The sequence below is a fragment of the Penaeus japonicus genome, unplaced genomic scaffold (assembly GCF_977035675.1).
Source record: "Penaeus japonicus unplaced genomic scaffold, GWHDUDI00000001_assembly GWHDUDI00000037, whole genome shotgun sequence".
Classification (NCBI taxonomy): domain Eukaryota; kingdom Metazoa; phylum Arthropoda; class Malacostraca; order Decapoda; family Penaeidae; genus Penaeus; species Penaeus japonicus.
The window spans coordinates 24,135,291-24,136,198 of NW_028234439.1; the positions used below are offsets into that span (position 1 = coordinate 24,135,291).

At 47.6% G+C, this 908-nt stretch overlaps 1 protein-coding gene across 2 annotated transcripts in view; it reads left to right on the forward strand.

Annotated features, from left to right (window-relative positions):
• LOC122242315 (uncharacterized) overlaps positions 1 to 688 on the forward strand; it is a 27,546-nt gene extending 26,858 nt beyond the window's left edge. For both annotated transcript variants that reach the window (XM_086532334.1, XM_086532335.1), the window contains one exon: positions 366 to 688. In XM_086532334.1, the coding sequence (XP_086388460.1) occupies positions 366 to 686 (321 nt within the window). In that variant the 3' untranslated portion in view covers positions 687 to 688. The remainder of the gene's footprint in view (positions 1 to 365) is intronic.
• Positions 689 to 908: the final 220 nt, after the last annotated feature.

Below are 908 nucleotides of genomic sequence, written 5' to 3' on the forward strand. Positions count from 1 at the left end.
AGCATCAAGAGTAAGAGTATTGTTAGTAATAGGTATTAGTAATAGTGATAATAGTAGTGGGAACTTTAGTAGTAATAATTATAGTTATTCTAGTAATAGTAATCGTAGTAGTTAATAAAGGAAACGGACAACAAATTGGTAATTTCGATAATAATAACAATGATTATAATAATGATGATAATGAAGCTACTGCTGCTGCTAATGATAATAACCATAATGACTATGAGGATGATGAAAATGATGATGATAATAACAACTAAAACGGAGATGGAGATTGTGATGATGAAAATTATAGTGATGACAGTAATGACAATGACAATGAGGATGCGAGAGAGAAAATAAAGCTAAACCACCTCTCCTTACAGGTCAGACTCCCAGTCGCTCTCACGACCCTCCTGGTCCTGTACACGTCCTTCAACCAAACCTCGTCCGACCTTCCGAAAACCGCTTACATCAAACTCATCGACGTCTGGTACTTCTTCTGCATCATCCTCCTCTTCGTCATCATCGTCGTGCACGTCCTGGGGGAAAGACTTCCTTCCGAGGCTATCACATGCGTCGGCAGAGAGCCTTCAAGACATCTTCTGTGGTCTGCCGAGGCGTTGCTGCGCTGGGTCCGGTTTGCCATCGTGCCTTTGGTGGTCGTCGTCTTCTCTGTGGCCTATTGGACGGTCTTGGTGGCTTAGGGTTTGGGGTTGGAGGGGGGTTGGGTGGGGGGTAGGGTGGGGGGTTTGAGGAGGGTTGGATGGAGGGTTGGAGGTGGGTTGGGTGGGGGTTAGAGGAGGGTAGGGTCAGGGTTGGAGGGGGGTAGGGTGGGGGTTGAAGGGGGTTGGGAGGGAGGGAGGGAGGGGTGAGGGATAGGTATTTAGGAGGGGAGGTTGTACTGACAGGAGGAGGAAGTCGGGAGG